This window comes from Agrilus planipennis, unplaced genomic scaffold (assembly GCF_000699045.2).
Source record: "Agrilus planipennis isolate EAB-ADULT unplaced genomic scaffold, Apla_2.0 scaffold251, whole genome shotgun sequence".
Classification (NCBI taxonomy): Eukaryota; Metazoa; Arthropoda; class Insecta; order Coleoptera; family Buprestidae; genus Agrilus; species Agrilus planipennis.
The window spans coordinates 80304-101106 of NW_020439110.1; the positions used below are offsets into that span (position 1 = coordinate 80304).

The 20803-nt window shown below is 33.6% G+C and overlaps 2 protein-coding genes across 2 annotated transcripts in view; both read right to left on the reverse strand.

Annotated features, from left to right (window-relative positions):
- The window catches only part of LOC108740422 (facilitated trehalose transporter Tret1), a 7502-nt gene extending 1656 nt beyond the window's left edge, over positions 1-5846 (reverse strand). The window contains exons 1-4 of the mRNA XM_018474733.2: positions 5383-5846; positions 3947-4050; positions 2717-2935; positions 1058-1460 (exon numbers count right to left, since the gene is read on the reverse strand). Of these exons, the coding sequence (XP_018330235.2) occupies positions 1058-1460; positions 2717-2935; positions 3947-4050; positions 5383-5440 (784 nt within the window). The 5' untranslated portion in view covers positions 5441-5846. The remainder of the gene's footprint in view (positions 1-1057; positions 1461-2716; positions 2936-3946; positions 4051-5382) is intronic.
- Positions 5847-9694: 3848 nt separating this feature from the next.
- LOC108740459 (facilitated trehalose transporter Tret1-like) lies at positions 9695-17121 on the reverse strand. The gene is made up of 6 exons (XM_018474787.2): positions 16903-17121; positions 14694-14797; positions 14384-14602; positions 12740-13142; positions 10779-10913; positions 9695-10713 (listed from the first exon to the last, which is right to left on the reverse strand). Exons 1-6 carry the CDS (start codon positions 16958-16960, stop codon positions 10223-10225), a joined length of 1410 nt encoding a protein of 469 aa, XP_018330289.1. The 5' UTR covers positions 16961-17121; the 3' UTR covers positions 9695-10222.
- Positions 17122-20803: the final 3682 nt, after the last annotated feature.

Genomic DNA, 20803 nt, shown 5'->3' on the forward strand with positions numbered 1-20803 from the left:
AGTTTTTCTAGACTAATAGTGGTGTTTGCACTATATAACCAGCTGCGAAGATTAAGTTTGATTCATATTTATGTGTTTAAATTTATTGAGATACAGTTTTTCTATCTTTATGTTATAGTTTTTTCAGTTCAGCAACAAATAATCTTCTATATGCTTCCTTGTTTGCCATTGTCACCCGTTTTAATACGAAAAAAAGACAGTGTTACCAAAATAGTTTGTTTAGCGTGAAAGATCAGAGCCAAAATACGGTTGCAAATAATTTTATTGATGTAAATCAACATTAATCATTTTATATCAAAATATTTGCAACCCCATTTTGTTTCCGATCTTTTACACATTGTAATAAGACAAAGAAATGGAATCCATAGTTTTTTAGCTTTGGGTTCATCTAATAATTGAAGTTTTTCAAATCGTTTTCTACGAATTTTGGATTATACTCATTTGTTAGCACACCACAATATCTTGTAGTTTTCAGTTTTACAGCTGGCGAATATCAGTTCGATATTGTTTAGAGGGATGTTTTGTCGTAATTCATAGAATTTCGTAGTTCCTTGCTAAAAGTACGATAAGTGGTGATTTGATATCTGCCAAATCAACACCTGTTGATATCAATTTGAACTTCCAAATTCCACGGACCATGACATTGAACCCGGAAAAACAATACCGATTCAATATTTTAGATTATCCATTTCCAAGGAGTTTAGAATTTTTTGGACTTTAAAGAAATAGAAGGCATTCATGGAATGTCTTTCTGTCCCCTTTTTAAGCTTCGAATACCTTCAATCACCCATGTGACCAACTTTCGTTCATCATTTTATATAATGTTTGATCGGTGATACTAGCAAAACTTTTATCAGCAAAAATGCATTTTACATTTTACAAATAGAAAATACTTTTGAAAAACTATTTTAAATAAAATACAAAATGCTTTTCTCAAAAAAGTATTTTGTATTTTAACGACACCATACACAGATAATTAATAGATGTGTTAAACGAATCAATAAGACAGTTTCTTTTGGAATAGTACTAAGGTAAAAATAAATCGTTAAAATTTTACCTGCTATTATCAAAATGGGTTTCCTATATTGTTTTTTGGAAAAAAATTCCCATAACGACGAATTTCCTTGCATATCTTCTTCTGTAGTCAGTTGGATTTCCTTTAATCGACAATCGATAAATTCTGGACTGGCAGTATTTGCCGACAGGATTTCTAACGATCGCCTGGCACCTTCGATATCGTTTTTCTTAACGAGATAATAAGGAGATTCTGGGATAACTAGACATAAGAAAAGGGCCACTAACGGCAAAATGGCAGACGTAATGGCTAAGTAGGTGTAAGGCAGAAAAGGACCTGCCGTGTATACGTAGAGGCTTCCAAAAAGTGCCAGGACTACCAAAAAGGACGATATCCGTCCACGAATATCTTTTTCTGCTATTTCTCCATTATATACTGGGCCACACTGAATTGAAAAAAAAAAATCAGGTTTTGAGACCTCGGGCAATATCATTACACAAAAATAAAAATTCAGCTTTGGATGGAAAGGTCGGAAACATTGTTGAAGTTAAACATAAGAAAAGTGTAAGCTTTTGGTTAGTAATTTATCGAATCTACCACACGTAGATCTACCTTTTTGGGCCTCATCAGTACGCCATAGGTAGACTTAATAAATCACCGGCTAAATAAAAGGAGTTGTAGAAGTATTTTATGTATAAGACACAGGCTCTACTAAGGTCAAACCATGTATAGGTACTTCACGTTTTTAAGTTAATGGACTATCTTACGGTTTGCTTGCTTTCGTCTTTTATTTTAAAAAAGCAAGAATTCCTTTTCTTTCTAATTTTTTGACAAGAACTTTTGCTCGCGAACGGTTAATTTAGAAATTCGAAAAAGATTGTTAAAGGTATATGTTTGGAGTGCGGCGCTGTACGGGTGCGAAACATGGACGGTGGGCGCGGCGGAAAAGAAAAGGTTAGAAGTGTTCGAAATGTGGTGTTACAGGCGAATGATGAGGATACCGTGGATAGAGAAGGTTAGAAATGAAGAGGTATTGGAAATAATAGGAGAACAGAGGACTCTATGGAAGTCAATAAAAAATAGGCGAGATAGGTTGGTAGGACACCTTCTCAGGCATGAAGGTCTAGTCAGAGACATATTAGAAGCAGAAACGGGAGTTAGGAGGGGTAGAGGTAGACCTAGGTTACTGTTCGCAAATAGTTAAGGATGTGGGATGATTAGCTCAGGATAGAAAGGAGTGGAGCTGCGTGTCTAACCAGTCTTAAGGTTGACGAACTTATGATAATGAAGAGAAATTGTTGTCTTGTCTCGTCTTTGCACACAATTTTTTTGTCCTGTTCTTGCAGCAGGAAGAAGACGAAAACAAGAATATCGTGAAATACTAGACATAACTAGGAGGGTAGATGACCTCATTCATTGATCTGCTTGACTGTATTTCCAGAAACATCCTGGATGAGCCAACATCAACGATAAAGTAATAAATAAAATTGGAGCGCAATAGTAAAAGACGTGAGATATAACTGTTAGATGAATTTTCATTTCTACGCATGATATCTGCATGTGACGAGTGAGGATTAAACTGTTTGTGAGTTATTAATTACAACAGGTTCGGAAAAGGAACAAAACTGTCCAACATCGAAATTGAATGGATTAAGAACGTAAATTTACTTTTCAATTTTGTGCAGATATTAAAGAACTTACTGTGGTGCATATGCCTATTCCTAAACCGGCTATAAACCGTGCTACGTATAATACAGTTGCTGACTTCGCAAATATTATCACAATCCATGAAATAAACAATGGAACACAAGCTATCACAAACGACGGCTTCCTTCCAAGGTGTTCGATCGACCATGCCGAAAATAAGCATCCGACAACCGAACCAAGGTGCAGGATTGACACTATCCAAGAGCTCTCTTCCTAAACAAATTCGACATTAGATCAAAAACGTTTATCACTTTGAAGTGTTTTTGAGCATAACGAACTCTTTATCGAAAATATGTTAACAACTTTAACAACAACCATTTGTTTGCTTGTTTATTTATTTATTTTTAATTGAATATGACAATACGATTTCCTAGATTTGGTTACTGATAGGAGAGTAAAAATGATTAAAAAAAAAGGCCAATGAACAGAAATTACACATTTTTTTTGTATGTCGTACCAAGGAAAATTTTCTTTATTAGATATTTATATGAAATGATGGCTGAAGGTATTTGTACAAACTGGTATTGCGTGTGTTGTTGTGGTTGTTCGGGCTTTCTGGCCGTCGTCTTTCAAGGTTTATCTTCGACTTTTAGTCGCCACGCACGGACGACATTTTCAGGAGATACTGCTGCTGCTGTAGTCAGTAGAGATACTACAGCAGCAGTAATATCTCTTGAAGATGTCGTCCTTGCGTGGCCACGAAACGTAGAGGATAAACCTTAAAAGACGACGGCCAGAAAGCCCCGAACAACCACAACAACATTAATGATAGCCGCGAAAGCTTGAACCAAATGGTATTGTATGTATTTGGTTATTCAAAAAATGGTCCTCATATTAATGTTGACATTTAATATTCAGTTATTTTGATACAAAAAATCAAAGAGTACACCATTGTATTTATTTAAAAAACCAAACAAAAGCCGATAAGGATAAAATTTTTGTTCCAACTATTAATTGTTTTGCTATCTCATACTCGGATCTTGCAAACGTTGAGTAGCACTGATTTTCCTTCTATAGAAAACTTGATATAAGTAATACAATAGCAAGGTAGCGCATGTTTCACAAATGATATAGATATAGTCCTTATTCATGCATTTTTAAAATTGTTTAACTATAATACAACGGCCAATTATTTCAAACGATTGGATAATGAGAAAAGGTAACGTTTGATAAAAAAAAACGAAAAAAAAAAGAAATGAATTTGCAAATTCTATAAATACTCACTTTTGTAATTCTTACACCTATTGGGGATTTATCAGACATTAAATCTGGTAATGTTGGTGAGGTCCATGCAAAATGCGTTGCACCGGATCCCAACGTTAGCATAGCTGGAGAAATATTAATAAGAGTTTTAAGAATTTTAGTGGCTTAAACATGTGCAATGTCGTGAATATTTTTTTTTATTGATGTAAAGTGGCTGTTGAAACGTTTTGATTTGGATACGAATTATAAAAATTATGGATATTCCTAAAATGTTGCGGTGATTGTCCAGAATTGGGGCAATTTTGAAAAATTATCGTTCAAAAAATTTTTTTTATTTATGAAGTCAAAAAACTGTTTTCCGCACTTTCTAATATCTTTGGATATTTTTTGTCTATTTATCGGTTGGTGACGAAATAACATAAATAATGAAATTTAAGCTTTTTCTTTAGACGCTGGTTTAAAACATTTTCTATTTTTTTTTGTGTAAAACAGATATATTAGGTTGAAACACGATAGCAGATATTCCTAAATATAACTGTACCTACAGGTACCTACTACTTACAAACTCCTTACGATTTTTAAACTTACCTAATCATCTAATCTAAATTTACCCCGAACTAAAGAACGGGGGTTATAAGTACGAAGGCTTTGCCACAATAACGTGTTAATATAATGACGTTTCGTTTACGACATTTTTATAAGTTCACTAAATTTTCTATGTGTTTCTGGAAACTTTTTTCTTTTTCCACGACTTTGACCAAAACTTAAAAGTTTAAACAAAAATCTGTTGAGTTTCATATGCAGTAGATTTGTTGAAACTTTGAAAAAAATTACTTTACTTAGATCTAAATTTTATTGTCTGAAATGGCATAATTTACGGAAAAACAAAAGACAACATCTACCATTAACTATTACGAAATATCCAGAATAATTTGAAATATTTTAATGCTACCTTTAGAACTATGCAAGAACAAACATTCATTTGCAGAAATAAACCATAAATTTTCCGAAATTAGTTCAAATATTTTTGAAAATAAAAGAAAACCTTCAAGCTATTGTTGTATTTGTGTATATGGTCTGCTTTTAATCATCCTTAAGTCATAATAACGATAAATTAACTTTGTATTTAATAAATTAAAAGTAGGAACCAGCTTTATTTTGTCTGAAAAGTTTTATTGCTAGATTTGGCACTGTTAAAAAATATCCAAATTGAGTACACTTTTACGGGTTCCGCCCAATTTCCTTTTATCTCAATTTTCTTTATGAGATAGGATTTTAAATAAACCCTTGAAACCACTTAAGGAAGTAATTAATACTTAAATTTAATTAATTCGTTACTTTAATTTAAGTACCCCCCATTTATTTCCAAGAGCTTAAACATTGTACCTATCTATGTATGCTATTCAATGCTAGAAGTGTTATTTTGCATAGACCAAGTGAAAAAAACTTTTACTTACCAGCAGTAACAGAAAAATATTGGATATATCTCGACTTGTTAATTTTTGGGATCAACATTTTTTATTTAGTGCTTTTTCGGCGGACTCATCTTCGTTACCACTTTCGGCGACTGGTTTGCTGGCCTTTTCAACATATTCTCGCGCGTCAAGTTCGATTGAGACCATGAAATTGAGTCTTTTTATTTTCACCGCGACATGCTCCTATCAGTTCGAACAACTACTAGCTACAACGTTAGATACATGTTTCTGTCAATGTGAGTAAGATAAAGACGGCACTGTTTATAATTGACGGACCAGCGGATAGCGTATAAAAACAATAATAATTAATTAATAATTCGAACTCGGATGTACGTAATACGTGCAATTTGTTGTTTGACTTTTCAAAAATCACAACCTGACTTTGGTAAATAAACATATGACCATCGTATAGTATGACCAATGAATGATTCCTATGAGGAAACAAAACACTAGTAACTTCACAAACACTCTACATAGGTACGATCAAACAAACAATTACAACGAATGACAATTGTTTTTTTTTGTTTTAATTCTTTTTACTTTGTTTATTAGTTTTGTTTATGTACAGATGAGTTTAGTTCAATGCTGTTCCATTTTTATATCAATCTTTTGATAATAAAACATTTGCTGTATTTCAACACTCATTTCGGTCGTTCGATCCGATGTACCTGTATAAAATTTTGTTCACATTTTGGGATTTAACAGATAACAATCGTAAGAAAAAGGAATTAAGTAATCCGCTACTAGGTACTTATGCTTTAGGTATTAGTTTTAGGAACCTTGTTCTGAAACTCAAAATTTTATGGAGAATGGGAACGTTTGTTCTGTTACGATTGATAAAAATACTCTACTACTCCGAAAAAATAAAATTTGTCATAATAGGCCAATTTGGCATACCTGAAAGGTATAAACACGCATTTACTTTTTGATATAAGTATTTCATACACATTTACAAGTTGATTAACAATTCCCTAGAGGGGCTATTTTTAATTGAAGCTGTTTGAAGTACCCGAGATAAAAATGTTCAGTCTCTCAGAGTCTCTGAAAGCAAGACTCGAGTCTCCGTCTCTCATCGAGTCTCTCTGGTGTCGTTGAGAGAGACTGTCAAAAAAACTGTTTAGCGTCTCTGAACGAGAGACTCGAGTCGCTCATGGAGAGATCTTCATTTCGTATCCAGTCTCTGAAAGAGAGACTCGAATCTCTGCACGAAAGACTCGAATCTCTGAACGAGAGACTCGAGTCGCTCATAGAGAGATCCTCATTTCGTATCCAGTCTCTGAATGAGAGACCCGAATCTCTGAACGAGAAACTCGAATCTCTGAACGAGAGACTGGAATCTCTGCATTAACAATTTTATCGTTCGAGTCTCTCATACAGAGACTGTGAGAAGAGATCCATAAAAACACTCAGGCAATAACTGAGAGACTGTGAGAGACGCTCTGAGAGACGCTGAAAGACTCTGAAAGACTCTGAGAGACTGGAGAGAGACTCAAAATTTTTGTCTAGGGAGACTTAACACCCTTGGAGTTTGATTAATTCTGTGAATTATTGAAGTACTCATAAAAGTTAAAGTTGACACAATTGTAACAAGTTGTTATCACTTCTGCAATGTCTGAATAAAAATAAATCGATCCGCTTCCCGAGTTTGGCCACTGCCCAAATATGACGCTCCAAAGATGGGTCTTTTATGTTCAATTAAATTACCCTATTAAGCAATACCTCAGTCAAATAATTTTAAAAATCACTTCTATTATTATAGAGTTTAGTTTATACAAACGATCAAACTCAATGACTGATTTTATATATAGTACCTACAGTTTAGAGTGAAATAAAATACATTAAATCCAATATGAACTTAGTTTTGTAATAGATTTATACTATCCTGTGGCTTGTAGTACTATCTATTGTCATCAATAACAGCAATAAGCATTCGATTCATGCAGTTATGATAGATATAGTTGGGACATTTAAAATTGGTAAAATCTGGAATAAATTCTCTGTGAGAATGGACGTATCTTCTTTCTTGTTTCCACATGGGGCTGCAGTCATTTGCAGCGTTTTGAATAAGCTCTTGTTAAGTTAGGAAATGCTTCATGAGTAGTACAGACGAAGTAAAAAGAGATAACCGAGGATGAGGTTGCTTAAGTACGTAAAAGATCAGGGTCGGCTTTATAACTGCCTAGTTGGAATTATATCTTTAAACAAGTGTCTTTTATTTCCTAAATTCCTGAGAATGTTCAACTTCATTTAAAGTCTGATGATAGCAACATGCTCAAATTCTGCATGTTTGCATCTCTTTCTGTTGGCAATTCTCCATTTATTACCATTAATTATTATCAGTGGTAATCAAATGTCATTTGTTTAATGGAAATAGAATGGTAATTTTTCCTTCGGGTAGCCCGCGTTTTTCCTGTTGAAATACTTTATCGAATACTTTACTTGATACAAATTTTCATATGGTTATTTTTATTAAAATTCGGGTAGTAACGGTTTACAAACAGCTATTGATCTTGAAATTTATTGAATTATTTTTTACGCATGGGAAACTATTGAACAATATGACATTACATAATTTATTACATACACGCAATCACTGAAGCGAATAACACGAAAGAGACTTAAAATAACAAATAGATACACATATTTAGCAATTACTTTTTGAAATTGTTTTTAACATTGTGAAATCCTAAATTGTCACGGTAGAGAAATTAAAAAGAAGTAAAACACAACAAAAGGCCATTTAATATTTTCGTCAGTATTATTTAATTACTTATTCTGCGTAAGCAGGGCGTTTAAATAAATTTGGTATTTGAAACATTTAATGGGATTTTCGTGTTCAATCTTTATTTAATTTCCAAATTATCAATTTGTATTTACCGGTTTTAGCTAATGCTAAATATCCGATTTTATTTTCAATATAATTAATTATTTGCTATAGATGAACGCGGGAGGCCATTCTAGCTTTACGTGTAACAATAGAGAAAACGAATGAAAAATGAAAGAGTGCGTACATAGGATTTGTAGATTTAGAAAAAGCTTTTGACAATGTTTAATGGGACAAGATGTTAAATATACTTAAAAATGTAGGGATGAGTTAAAAAGATAGAAGAGTGATACTTAGTTTGTATAAAGAACTACAGGCAGTTATAGAGGTAGGGTTGCAACATAGAGAAGTAAATATTAGGAAGGGAGTCAGACAGGGATGCATAATGTCACCGGTACTTTTTAATCTATACATCTAAGACGCAATCAATATCATTAAAGACAGTACAACTGTAGGGATAGATATACAGGGGTAAAAGATTAGTATGCTTAGATTTGCAGATGATACAGCAGTATTAGCATCTAGCAAGGAGGACTTAGAGTTAGCTTTAAATAAAATGGAAGCGGTACTGACGAAAGAGTACTGTATGAAAATAAAATAAAAGTAAAACAAAAATACTGGTATGCAAGGGAAGAAAAAGTAGGGAAACAGCGAATATAAAGATAGGAGACGAAAAATTAGAAGAAGTGGCTGATTTTAGATAACTAGGAAGTCAGATAACTCAAGACGGAAGGAGTAGTAGGGATATAAAGCAGAGGATGGCGCAGGGTCGTGTCGCCTGAATTAGTTAATTTAGAAATTCGAAAAGGGTTGTTAAAGGTGTATGTTTGGAGCGCGGCGTTGTACGGATGCGAAACTTGGACAGTGGGTGCGGCGGAAAATAAAAGGTTAGAAGCGTTCGAAATGTGCTGTTCTAGGCGAATGATGAGGATAATGTGGATTGGAAAGGTTAGAAATAAAGAGGTATTAGAAAGAATAGGAGAACAGAGGAGTCTATGGAAACCAATAAGAAATTGGCGAGATGGGATGGTAGGACACGAGATAGGATGGTAGGACACTTGCTCAGGCATGAAGGTCTAGTCAGAGGCATATTAGAGGCAGAAAACGGAGCTGAGAGGGGTAGAGGTAGACCTAGATTAGATTATTGTTCGCAAATAGTTAAGGATATGGGTTGTTTTAGTTTTAGTGAAATGCGAAGATTAACTCAGAATAGGATGGAGTGGAGGTGCGTGTCCAACCAGTCTTAGGACTGACGACGATATGATGATGATGATGATGATAATTAAGTAAGTAATTGTATTAAAAATTTTGAATATAAAATAATATTATTTCCAATCTTTGTATACGTACATAATGTTAAAGTTCAGCGCAATGAAAAGATACGGTGATATTGAACTCAAAAGAGTTAAACAACAAAAAAAAACAAAAGTTTAACAGTGTAATTTATGTTAATAACAAAAAAAAAGCAAGTCATTTAGAAAACCAAATATAATTGGAACAATAGCAAATATTGCTTAAGTCACAGCATACACATTAACAATCCAAGAATATAAAATGTTCTTATATAAGTGTATAGCTTTAGTACGTTCCAAAATAGTATAGTATCCTGTAGGATATCCCTTAAGTCTAAGAACATTTTGTAATCTCACTACCATACGTAGTTGTTAAGTCACAATTGCAGGAATTGCATCCCATCCTTGAATAATGACTCACGTTAGGTTATTAAGAAAGAAGACTCCCGAGTGGTTCGTTTGAAGTGCTGTGCACCACAAAAGTATTTAAATTAGGGAAGGTTCAAATGGTTTCCCTGTTTTGGTATGGGCGATGACTATCATTAAAATGAAGTGAAGAATATGATACCCATTCATCCAGATTTGGATGATAATAGAGTATTACAATCCTGTATTTGACGAATGATTTTATAACATTCTACTATTTACATAAATTATATTTTGGTTAAGGCATATCCAGATAAACTCAAACAAAATTCGTAGTTAGCTACTTAACATCGGCAGTTTCCGCCAAATCCTTATAGATTTCCATTTGTATTTCTTGAAAAGATTTTCCTTTTGTTTCGGGTATGAAGAAGACGGTAAAGAAAATACCCAAAACACTGCATGTGCCGAACAACCAAAAGTTACCATACAATCCCCAAAATTCGTTCAGCGGTTCGTAGGTCATTTGAACGAGTACAGCTATAGGAGTCAGTAAGGCTCCAACCGTTCCTATCGCAATGCCTTTGACATTCATCGGATACAGTTCGGAAATAATGACTTGCGGCACCGGACTAATGCCAATGGTAATCGATATTTGAAAGACGACTAGAATAGTCAATGGTAACCACGATACAGGTGCCATATTAAATGATTTTGTTTCGTTAATGTAAAAGTACGCTCCGAGAACAAACATGGATATCGCACTGAAGATGCAGGAAATAATTAGCAGAGGCTTCCTGCCCCATCGATCCACCACTTGACCAGAAATGAGTACTAAAATTTAAATTTGTTTGATACGTGTGTATTATTTAGTAAATTGACAAATTAAAACCACTTACCACAAATAATGCTAGCTATTCCGAAAATCAAACTTGAAAGATTTGATGATATTGTGCTTTCGGCTGCGTTGAGTATTGTTTGCAAATACGATCCTATGATTGCGATACCGGACATGTAATAGACAAGATTTAAGCCTAAAATGAAAAGATTAATGGTGACACTAATATATTAATTGTGAAATACACTAAACCATACTGTAACAAGCGTTTGAAATCACACTCAAAATCTTTACATGAAGGCTCTGTAAGTAGGAACAGGACGTAGGAGTTTTGGCTTCTATCGAAAAGTTGTGTAATTTATCTCTTTACTGTGCTTTAGTTTAACGGGAATATTCATTGAATCTAAATTAGACGATATAGAGCAGTTATGGGTCTGGAGAAGCAACGTGTCACCGCTACTTTATAATCTATACATTTTGAAGACGCGATCAATATTATTAAAGACACGAAAACTGTAAGGGTAGATATACAGGAGCAAAAGATTGGTATGCTTAGATTTGCAGATGAGATAGCAGTATTAGCATCTAGCAAGGAGGAGTTAGAGAAAGCATTAAATAAAATGGAAGCGGTATTGACAAAACACTACTGTATGAAAATAAATAAAAATAAAACAAAAATACTGGTATGCAAGGGAAGAAAAAGTAGGGGAAGAGCAAATATAAAGATAGGAGACGAAAAATTAGAAGAAGTGGCCAATTTTAGGTATCTAGGAAGTCAGATAAGTCAAGAAGGATATAAAGCAGAGGATAGCGCAGGGTCGAGTAGCCTTCAATAAAAAGAAGTCACTTCTATGCTCGCGAACGGTTAAGGAAAAGGTTAGAAATGAAGAAATATTAAAATGAACAAAAGAATAGAGGACTCCATGGAAGTCAATAGGAAGTAGGCGAGATAGGTTGGTACACTTCGTTTAGTTTCTGTAGCGATGTGACCTTCAGTTTGACCGGCGCAAAGTAGAAAAGAACAGCACTAGGCCAGAAAAGAATAATCCGTACAGTACTGTAAGGAATATTTGATCATTTTATCCACTACAATTGCATTGCTCAAATGTGCTGTTATTGGTACCAATTACTACTGAAAATATCAACGAGATATTGAAGACATATTAAAGGCTTTAACGCTTGTTTTCGACTCGCACTATTATTCATGATTGAACGAAAGTTTTGGCAGGTACTGCATGAAAAAGTATGCTTAATGAACAAGAGTCGAGAGTATAATGAGCTTTTTTCTCCCTACCTATGATTTTGCCAGCGCGTATCCAAGACATTGGAAGGGGGATATCGCAGAGAAAGTAAATTAAGTATAGTACACCTTCTAAGGCATGAAGGGCTAGTCAGAGACATATTAGAGGCAGAAACTGAAGCTAACTGTAGTTAAGGATGTGGAAATGTTCTAGATTTGGAGAAATGCGAAGATTATCTCACGATAGCAAAGGGTGGAGGTGTGTGTCCAACCAGTCTTAGTACTGATGACCTTATGATGATGATAAATTACACATTTGTATGTCGACATTTTTACCCTTTTAGGTAGACTAAGCGAAAACCGTTATTAAAAAAAATCGGTTTTCTGTAAAGTCGGTTTACTGACGATAGTTGAACGTGACAACGTCATAAGAAAATACTGATGGAATGGTTTCATTTTTCAAAAGAAAATTTTAATTTTATTTGTTTGACAGATATTTTGTATGGATATAGAGAAGGAGGTAAATGGAAATGTATTATTGTATAGCAGCTGTCCACACGGACGCATCGCTCACTCAAGTAGGAGAGAGACAGATGTAGAACGCTGCCGAACGCGGAGGCCGATTGTGCCTCTTTGTTGCTCGTTCCGCGCTCACGCTTGCACTTCAAGCCTTAAATGGAACGCCTCAGAGCGAGGTAACGCCGCATGAGTCATGGTTTTTCATGCGTGCATCGAATTATAAGACGTTGTCACGTCAAAAAATGAATATTATCTTCACATACCAAAATGAAGTAGCATGGGTTTTATATATCTTCCATTGCAAACGACTTCATTAATCGATGATTTATTTGACATATCCTTCTGTACAGACTCAGTGATTTCCTGCAGTCTCTTTTGCACAAATTCTTTATCAGAAGCATTACTTGCAAGTTTCCATATTACTTTTTCTGCCTCTTCATATTTGTGCTTTTTAATGAGAAAATAGGGCGTTTCCGGAATTAGTAGAAGGCATACAATTGCAATTAATACCGTGCATATTGCCATAATTGCAAAAGCCCTGTAGGATACATACGGACCTATTATCAATCCGATAACAGATCCACAACTGTTTAAAATAGAATACAAAAACCCCAATATGCCTCTGTTATCGTTGTCCGAAATTTCTCCAATGTACATTGGTGAAATCTGAAAAGTATTAAGTTTTAATTAACATATAAATAGTACATAAATGCAAATGAGTTCTTTTTGGTCGTCGACGAATACCTGGAAGCCCTTTGTTTGAAGGTATTTTCTAAGGAGAATGTGAAATAATTTCTTTCAACTAAAATAATCCAAATAGTATTAGTTCTTGGACCATTCTATCGGTAATCTAATAGTGTTTTGAAATGGTGGAGGTGCCAGACAATAAACAATGAAATGTATTTGACTTCGTCTTTGTGAAAGTATTTATAGTTATTTATATTAAATACTTAAATACAATCATTACAACAAAAAACAAGCTAGTCTAGATTATTAGGCCTAATAAAAACAATCTCTGTCCTTTATGTCTGTAGAGTTCTTTCAAAGATTAATGAACACATAAAAATTTCTAAGGGTCTTTCGTATCTTAGCAGCATACAAATACCCATACGACTTTAGAAAAAGGTACTTCTTCCGATGTTACAAATGTTACACTTATGAACGAATGCCGCAAGCCATCGATACTAATGGCACCTTTCATGTTTCAGTAAATCTATAGTGAAAAAGAGGAAACTATAAGAATTTGTAGACACATCTACGTCATTAAATGCAATAAGTCAAGAAAATAGTTTAGGAAAAAAGCCTGTTCATTCTAAAATAAAATCGAATTCAATAGTTAATTTCCCATCAAATTTCGAAAACACAGCACCCAAGTTACCAACGTTTGTGGACAAGAAAAATAAAAAATTTCAAATTGAAGAAACACCAAATGGTGGAAATATTTCTGATATTAACCTATTTATACCTACCAATAAATAATGAAAAAATATCACAAAATTTGGTTGGAAAATATAATCCAATTTGGGGTTCTACTTGTGAAGTACCATTTTAATTTCTGTTGTTAGATAGAATAGTCAATTAATGAAAATAGCAATAAATCGTCACAGAATGGATTCCGTCCGATGTTTGTAAAATTTTTTTAGTATTTTACCATAAATATACAAAATATATTTTTTGTAATAGGTTAAAAGGTGCATATGTTGAACTATTACAAAAACTAGTCAATTTACTTTTAGAATAACACTTGTTTGAGTTTAGTGTGGATAAAAAATGGTGCATATCATATCATCTTCTCTACGAAATTTGGATAGTTAATTAGAGTGTAACACTACATAATAGTATAGTAAACGAAACGTGAAAATTAATAAACTGGAATTAATCTATAAAAGATACCTTCAATAACTTACTTGTGTACAAATGATTGATCCAATTCCAGCAATAATCCTTCCAATATACAAAGTAATTGAAGTACGAGCAAATAATATAAAAAACCAAGAGATTAAGTTTAATATATTACCAGCAATAAACATTACCTTCCTACCAAACGTGTCATATGCAGGGACTGTAAGGACGCTTCCCAAAAATAAACCCAAGCTATAAAGACTTACAACTAGAGCAGATTCTATCTAAAACATCAAAAAGTATTCCTCATTGTACTTTCTTTTGACATCAATTATTATCAATAGGGCTGTTGCCATTATTCTATTTTTTTCTTACTGTTGTTAGTTGTACGCCTATCGGGGAATCTTCAGATTCCAACTGTGGGATAAATGGAGAAGTCCATGTTCCATGAATTCCAGAGGCGGCCATCGACACCAACGCTGATAAGAGATTTATAACATATTGTCTGACAATGACAAAGTTCGTAAAAAAATGATAATAAACAAAATACAAGAAGATGACGTAAAAATGAATGGCATGTCTAAAGACCAATACATTTATCTAAGTGACAATAAATTTTCAAAACAAAAGTATTTGTTACTATGCCTGAATATTTTTGCAATTTGATTAGAAGGAAATGTACTATATACATAGCAGTTATCTGACACGTGCTTACAATCGTCCAATACTTAACAAAATTTGAGGATTTTTGCCTTCCATTATCATCTCTTTTATTTTATTATGTAGTGAACACGTACGTATGTCCCACGTGTATTAAAAGTATGAACAGTTGCGATATGATTTTGTTTTTTTATAGATTAATTTTAAAATGGAACAATAAGTTAGTTAACATATGATGTTTTACTTTTTAATAGCAGGCCCTAACGACAGGGTGACAGAATAACGGGTAAAACGTCACGGATCTCTGGCCTAGAAAGGCCTCTGTCACGAGTGACCGTGAAGGAATTTGGCAAAAAATATTAATTTTATATTTAATCAATTGAAGTTAGGTATTATCTCAATAATATACACGAATTATACAAATAAATTATCTTGATTTGAACATATTAATAAGGAAAAGATATGGCTCAGTTTTAGAACGTATTCATTACGTTAAGTTCATTTTTTTGCCGCTTTCAATTTTTGAAGGACTTTACGCTAGAGTCAAATGAGTATCAACTTTTTACGAAATTTATTCTGGTCTCTAGAAAACTTGGTAAGTGATTTTGTGATTTATAAAGATGAAACTACAATGTGAAGCTTCTTTATATTAAGAGTGAGTCCCATTCGATGATTTTACAATGACTCTTAGATGGCATAGTTACGTTACTACTCTACAATAATCAAATTGGTACGTAATTTTTTAAATATGCGAGGTTTGTTCAAAAAGTATCGCCAATTTTGTGCTTTTTCACTAATATTTATTTATGAATATCTATTTTGTTTCCTTCAAAGTAATCTCCACAAAATATTATACACATCTGCCAACGTTTCTTCCAATCCTCAAAGCAATTTAAAAAATTTATTTCTTCTTATCTTGTTCAGCTGCTTCTTTGATGCAGTTTTTGTCTTCTCAATGGTACTGTAGCGTCGTCTTTTCATGGGCCTCTTCAGTTTCGGGAACAAGAAAAAGTCACAGGGGGCCAGATCTGGAGAATTCGGTGGTTGCGGCATTATTAGTGTGTTGTTTTTGAACAAAAATTCAAACACAAGCAACGATGTATGAGCAGGGGCGTTATCATGGTACGAAAGTCAATTATTGTTCTTCCACAAATCCGGGAGATCCTGGCGGATTGGTTCACGTAAATTGCCCATAACTTGCATGTAATATTCCTTATTGACCGTTCTACCTTGTGACAAGAACTCATGATTCACCACGCTCCTGCAATCGATGAAAACTGTAAGCAAAACCTTTCGACCTAACGTTTTTATCGGTCTTGACTCGTGCAGCAGCTTTCATTGGGGTGATTGAGCTTTGGTTTCCACGTCATAATCATAAACCCATGATTTATCACCAGTTATGACCCTCTGGAGGAAATTCTTAGCAACGTTAATGCGAACTTGTCTTTGGTCGAAACTGAGAAATTTGGTACGAATTTCGCGGCGACCCGTTTCATGCCCAAATCACTGGTAAAAATCGAATGGCAGGAGTCAATCTCCTCAGAAACTTGTCTAACGATTGGCCAATACTATTTTCTTTACTTCATTAATGTTTTCGTCTGGTGTTGACGTTGTCAAAAATTAATTGAACATTCAACATAGCCGAAATTTTAAATTTCAAAATTTGCAATCCTTTTTAACAAACCTCGTATATTAAACCCATGTTAAACAATTGTATAGAAACTAAATGTATAAGAACTAAACATTTTTCAAAATATAGGTACAAGATTTCGTACATGGACACAGCAAGAAGGACTGTTATTTGTGGATCATTGGAAAAAAATCAGAAAAAGGATTTATAATTTCAAATAAAGTTGGTCATAATTAACAGTATGTATTCAATATTATTAACTAAATTTTATGGAATCATCCATAAATAGCTTACCACTGATGCAGTACAAATATTGTCTGTACCTCCATTTGGAAATAATCTCTTGTAACATTTTGAGGAGGATAGATATAAGTGCAGTTTGTCCGCAACTGTTACTAACTGTTAACACTGTTTCATCCGATAAAATTAAAAAAAAATTATCTACACATACATTCCAAAAGCGCACTGTAATTGTCTGCCAACTTTTCGACTTATTTAATAAAAAGAGCGCGCTTTTATATCAAATCAGTCTACTTAGACAATTACTTTAATAATGCAATTTATCTTTTCGATTATTTTAAGGTATAATGGTTTTTCGATATCTGTCTAGAGTATTAGTAGATACAATTATATGTAAAACTTCCGTGTTAAGCTGCTCAAAACCAAACGCGTTGAAATAAAATAATGCATGAGAAAAGAGCATTCATTATAAAATGTGCTAGCTTCTTCTTGTCTTACAATTTGATAATACGAATATACGGTCGATCGATCTACCTAAGTGTAACCAGTTGGAAAAAAATCGAGTTAAAGATACTTTCTAGCCTCCATTCGAATTTTTTCGTTTTTGTTTACTTGGGACGTTCAAAATTCGTAAGAAAACGTCGTATTTATTTAGCTTACTGACTAGACTAGAGCAGTAGGAAAGAGATGTCAGGTAGGAATTGCAGCGGACACTACAAAAAAAAGAATAACTACACCAATAAATGTATAACAGAATTTGTCTGTACTCCTCATGAAGCATTTCCTAACTCAATAAGGGCGTTTATAAAACGCATTAAATTATTGAGTCTCAACTGGAAGCACGAGAGAAGATATCTTCATTCTCACAGATAATTTATTACAAATTTTAATTGTCCGAACTATATATAAGTAACTGTTGTATTGGAATAGGTCGTTTGTCCTAATTTGTATTATTTATTGGTTACTTTTTCTTGTTAACAAGAATACATCAGTACAGATTTAGACCATTGCTTAGGATTCGGAAGGACGCCAGTTCGATTCCGGGTCTGTCTGCCTCGGTCCAAGTTTTTCTGTGGTTTCCTTGGATCATTTAGGAGGCAAATGCTGGGGCAGTAATATTCCACAGATAATCTTTCATTCTCTTGTGATTTTATTTCGTTAGTCTCATGTTTCTGACCCCAATAACCACCCGAGATTCCTGAAAGGAGGTTAAAGGGTACCTTCCGCCCTATCTTCCAGCGTAATGCGGAGGGACTGCTCGCCCACCAGCATTACTGGCTGGTAGGAATGAATCATCCAAAAGTTATTTTTTCTCGTAATGAATGTTAAACTGTATTACAACTGTCGAACGATGGAGATAACGATAAAGGAGTGAAAATTAACAATCTAGACCTAAAGTGTTTTTACCTTCTTGAAGTACTCCATATCATTGACGTTTAATTGAACAACGGAATTTGATTAATTTCATGCGAGACTTGAATGTCTGTATGATAAGCTAAATTACTTCGAACTAGAGTACAACAGCGGAACGTGTTGGCAAACCGAGTTCAAAAATACTGTGCTGTGAAAACGAAGCAATGAAATTTCTTCATTTTACTTTAACTAAAGGAGAAGTAAAAGAACTTGAACAGCGGCGCCAAAGTCATGCAACCCAAGCAAGATGGGTTAATTGCTGCTGACGTTTGAAGTCACATTACTTTACATATTTTGTACATTAAATTTTCTTAAGCCGTATATTTTATTTTTAAAGTGTGCAGATAAGTTAATATGAATTTTTATCATTGGCTTTTCTCTAATCAATTGTTCAATAGAATTAAATTTTTTTGTTTAATTAATGACTGTGCCAAAAAAAAAGTAGATAATAGTGTCGGAAAACTTTAAAGAAGGTAGTGGTGAGGAAAATCGATCTTGCGAAAATGCAAGATCAAAACATCGAATATGCAAGACTAAGATCAAGACTAAACAAAAAATTCCGGTGGATTTTCAAGCAATTTTAATACATCTAAGTAAATAGAACAACATATTTTTTGTATTTGAAATTGTAAATTTTCTTTTACTAGACTTTAACACTAAATTAAAAAAAAATAATAGCTTTACCACTATTTGAAAAAGAGCATCTACAAAAATCTAAGTGTTCTTTGTTCCTATATCTGGATAACGCATGGTTGAAATATGGAGTCAAACTAATTCTTTTTTAGATATTTTGTACTTCTTTCAAATAGGCAGCTTGTACTATTTTGTTTGCTAGAAGGTCAATTTATGCCTTGATGGAAGGGTAATTTTTCGAGTTTTCACAACTCTCAAAAAATTTCAGCATTTAAGATTCAAGACAATTATTGTACCGGTAAAGAGAAAAATTTGTGCTTACAATTAAAAGAACTATTAGAAAAAAGCGTCTGTATTAGATTAAATGAGTAAGACCAAGACTTAACACGCAAGACCAAGTCCGAGGCTATATCAGTAGGACTAAGAATAAAAGTATTTGATCAAGACAATGATAGTCCTGGTCTTGGACTGGATCGTCAGTAAATGAAGGAACAAGGTGCTTAATTGTTTTTTCTCAACATCATTAACGACAGTACAACTGTAGGGATAGATATACAGGGACAAAAGATTAGTATGCTTAGATTTTCAGATGATATAGCAGTATTAGCAATTAGCATCTAGTAAGGAGTTAGAGATAGCTTTAAATAAAATGGAAGCGGTATTGACAAAACAGTACTGCATGAAAATAACTAAAAGTAAAACAAAAATACTGATATGCAACGGAAGAAAAAGTAGGGAAAGAACGAATATTAAGATAGGAGACGAAAAATTAGAAGAAGTGGCCGATTTCAGGTATCTAGGAAGTCAGATAAGTTAGGATGGAAGGAGTAGTAGGGATATAAAGCAGAGAAAAACGCAGGGTCGAGTCGCCTTCAATAAAAAGAAGTCACTTCTATGCTCGTTAACAGTTAATTTAGAAATTCGAAAAAGGTTGTTAAAGGTGTGTGTTTGGAGTACGGGTACAAAACATGGACAGTGGGTGCGGCGGAAAAGAAAAGGTTAGAAGCGTTCGAAATGTGGTGTTACAGACGAATGATGAGGATACCGTGGATAGAAAAGGTTAGAAATGAAGAGGTATTAGAAAGAGTTGGAGAACAGAGGAAGTCAATAAGAAATAGGCGAGATAGGTTTGTAGGACAACTTCTCAGGCATGAAGGTCTAGTCAGAGACATATTAGTGGCAGAAACGGAAGTTAGACGGGCAGCTGTAGACCTAGATTAGATTACTGTTCGCAGATACTTAAGGATATGGGTTGTTCCAGTTTTAGGGAAATGCGAAGATTAAATCTTATGATGATGATGATTTGTATAACGAACTGATGATTTGTGATTAATAATAACATTTAATTTTGGAAAACGTCAACGATATCTAAAGTACCTGATTTATTTCCATGTGATTAGAATCATTGCAAATTAAAAAAGAAAGAAAAAACTAATTAAATTTTGAATTGTTTCTTTTATCAATCAGTTAAAGGGTAAGATACAGGCACTTCACACCATACCTACAATGTAATAAAAAAAAAATTATATGACTAATAACATTTTTGGTTTGTCACTTAAACATTTAAGAATTTTCGTTTGATATAATTGTTGTTAAGTTGTTATTCAAAAAGCAGCAATAGATTTTCTTATGAAAATTGAGTTTTAGTGAAATGTTGAAAATTAAAAAAATATATAATTACAATTTTAATTCATACTATCACTATTAAAAACCCATTTACATATGATTAAGACCATTTCGATTTAGAAACAAAATAAAAAATTAAACCACGAGTTGTTCTATTGTTCCTTTTATCATATGACTCAGACACATCATACTCCACACTACAATAATGCTCAAAGAAAGAGATAATGTAATACAGCCTAATTAGAAAATAGACTTTTGTTTTGTAATCTAAACATTTTAGAAT